This window comes from Limulus polyphemus, unplaced genomic scaffold, assembly GCF_000517525.1.
Source record: "Limulus polyphemus unplaced genomic scaffold, Limulus_polyphemus-2.1.2 Scaffold7704, whole genome shotgun sequence".
NCBI lineage: Eukaryota > Metazoa > Arthropoda > Merostomata > Xiphosura > Limulidae > Limulus > Limulus polyphemus.
Window position 1 is genome coordinate 4,762 of NW_013673314.1, and position 3,542 is coordinate 8,303.

Consider the following 3,542-nt stretch of genomic DNA (forward strand, 5'->3'; position numbering starts at 1 on the left):
TTCCTCGTCATCGAATTCGTAGTTATATCATGTTTTGTTTTTGAATATTAGATGAAGTTAATAATATTTGGCTGTTTCTTTTCAATATTATCAATGTGTGTCAATAAACTTGACATCAAGACATAGTTTGTAATTCACATTTTTCATATCAACTAAGTTTTGATTTCTTCGCTTCAAAAGGAAATTTGTAAATAAATTCTCAATCTTCACTTATATCAGGGATTTCAACAGTAAAAAAAAACATCCTGAAATCCTGTGGAGCAGACTAAGATCATGTAGCATGAGTAAATCCAATTTTTGGGTTTGGGGTTCACAATGAGCCCCCACAACATATTTGAAAATTAGGAGCTCTCATAGTAGTTCTGAGCATGTTTGGGGCATAGTAGTTCTGAGCATGTTTGGGGCATAGTAGTTCTGAGCATGTTTGGGGCATAGTAGTTCTGAGCATGTTTGGGGCATAGTAGTTCTGAGCATGTTTGGGGCACAAAATATGAATATTTTCAAGTGCATTGTATCCTTCAAAAAATCCACTCAGTACAGCAGTTATCTATTCCGGTTCATCACCCATGAACAATAAATAATCGATCATCGCATTATCTAAGTTAGTAAATTACCCTATTATCGACCACATGAAACCATCCAAGTACCTGCCTAAACTTGAAAATTTTCATCTTTCCGAGTAAAAGTATTCCTTTCAGTTCAAAGCATTTTTCATCTCAAAGATATTTACATTACGACATGTGGCTAGACTAGCTCTGTGCAGCTGTCAAAATGTGACCGATTGGCTCAATGATGAAATAAATCCAACAGTGTTTTCACCCAAGATTCATAGCTCATTTTAGAATAAATGGCTCGAAATATCTAATAAATATGTCAACATACGAAAAGAAGGTGGTCTACTGGTCATGTTTTTGAAGTTGGAAATGGAATTATAAAGATGGATTTTGACATATTCTATTTCAACTTTACCTGACAAATTGCTGTCTTCACCACATGGAGGCAGTCTTAGCTATACTGCACAGCACATGTGCAGTGGAATGTTCCGTGGAGAGCAGCCAATGAGGGAGCTGTATTGTAATTACACGTTGGACCCTTTGTTCACAAAACATCATGGTAGCCTAGGCTTTCGCCCCCAATATTTTTAAACCAGATTTACATGAAGCACAGAAAATGACAAAGAATAACTCTGAAATCCAAGAATCTGGGAAAAATTGACATTCTTGTTTTCAGTATCACGTGGTACTCCTTCACCCCAAATTTATAGCCTCCCAGTTTTCACTCCATTGTATTATGTGATACTCCTTCACCCCAAAGTTATAGCCTCCCAGTTTTCACTCCATTGTATTATGAGATACTCCTTCACTCCAAATTTATAGCCTCTCAGTTTTCACTCCATTGTATTATGTGATACTCCTTCACTCCAAATTTATAGCCTCCCGGTTTTCACTCCATTGTATTATGTGATACTCCTTCACTCCAAATTTATAGCCTCCCAGTTTTCACTCCATTGTATTATGTGATACTCCTTCACTCCAAATTGCCCATTTTATTCTTTCTACCCCTATACGATCGTAAGTTTAACACAAACTATTCACTTATAATATAAGTATTGCTAAGACATAATCCACATTTTTAGCCACCAACCTTCTTGCTTTACTTAGATATGAATCAGAAAGTTAAACCCACATGACAAACTCTCATATCATACTTTGTCTTTAATCATTCTATATGACATTTGGTATTGGATTATTTATAATCAATAGAACTCCTTATACAGCTAGCTCACTCTGATGACCATTGATGAATTATTTAGTCTATAGTTTCATTCTTTATCATCATCAAGTCAAGACGACCAGCCAAAGGAATTATTTTAACTCATTTATACTTCAATTAAAAAGCCAGTTAAATTATACTAGTTATGGGACATTGTATTATTTGTTTGTTTAGAATTATTTAGTCTATAGTTTCATTCTTTATCATCATCAAGTCAAGATGACCAGCCAAAGGAATTATTTTAACTCATTTATAGTTTAATTAAAAAGCCAGTTAAATTATACTAGTTATGGGACATAGAATTATTTAGTCTACAGTTTCATTCTTTATCATCATCAAGTCAAGATGACCAGCCAAAGGAATTATTTTAACTCATTTATAGTTTAATTAAAAAGCCAGTTAAATTATACTAGTTATGGGACATTTGTTTGTGTCACTATTTTGTGTTGTAAGTTGCATATTTGAAATAATTAAAAATTAAGTACTAACAACAACCCTACCAAAAAGTAGAATTAACTTTTATTCAGATTTTGAGAGCAAAAAAAGTATAAGACCCCCCCCATGTAAGTACTAAAGTTCTTATGGATGCTTTTAGTGTTATAAAAGTAACTAAAACATAAAAATTAGAAAGTTATTAAGTTCAACAGGAAAACAAAATGAAAACAACAACAATTTGAAAAAAACATTAAAACAATTAAATCAGAGGTTAGAAAACAGAAGATATCATGAAAATAACTGTAACTGTTAGTTGTCTGTTAAAATCTAGTCATTGTTCCTTTATGACACAGTACACAGTTTTTATGTTTGAAATTTATGTGTTTCACATAAAAGTTACTAATGTAAATAAACCTGTAAGAATGAAAATGCAGAGATGGCTTATATAATACCAGCAGACTGTAAAAAAAGGAATACCAAATTTAAGTAGTTCCAAAGAAATTTCATTATTTTTACAGTGTATACTGGTACTTATATAGTATTTTTTCCTGCAATAAGCATGAGGAAAGTCAAAGTACAGTTCTTCTGTACAATAGTACTTTTTAACATCAGTAGTTACAATTCGTGATGAATGGTTAAGACTATAATGTATATGAAAGATCAGTTCTTTTTCAACACCAAATTATTCAAACTACTGAAGTTTTTCTGAAAACAGTTTACCATTGATTATAAATACATTTTAAATAAAAACTACAATTTTTAAAAACACCAAACAAATGTAAAGTCTAGAATTAACCTAGGTTTACACCCAACATTGGGTTTGTAAATGAAAAAGATGTATAAAACAGAATCAGGACTGACGTTATATTTCAAACATACCAGGAGGTATATTAGTAGTATCCATTGCTTGATGACTGCTCTCACTTCCAGGCTGACTATCATCATGGGGACTGTAGGCTGGGGGAGGAGTTTCAGCTATTTTGGAAATGATAAAAATTCAAAATTAACAAGTTCCTCTTTTCAACTAACGAGTTAACCTCAAACAAATCACTTTCAAATTTATGAAAAACAAATTCAAATTTGTTAAATGTTAATCAGTAAGACACTGAAGCACCGATTTACAATTCTACACATAAACAATTCCCAAATTTGTTAATTGTTAATCAGTAAGACACTGAAGCACCGATTTACAATTCTACACATAAACAATTCCCAAATTTGTTAATTGTTAATCAGTAAGACACTGAAGCACCGATTTACAATTCTACGCGTAAGCAATCCCCAAATTTGTTAATCAGTAAGACACTGAAGCACCGATTTACAATTCTACACGT

General features: G+C 32.3%; 1 protein-coding gene across 1 annotated transcript in view; it reads right to left on the reverse strand.

Moving 5' to 3' along the window:
• LOC106474804 (protein mothers against dpp-like) overlaps positions 1-3,542 on the reverse strand; it is a 20,063-nt gene that overhangs the window by 3,058 nt on the left and 13,463 nt on the right. Inside the window, exon 6 of the mRNA XM_022403107.1 lies at positions 3,088-3,183. Coding sequence (XP_022258815.1) covers positions 3,088-3,183 — 96 coding nt within the window. The remainder of the gene's footprint in view (positions 1-3,087; positions 3,184-3,542) is intronic.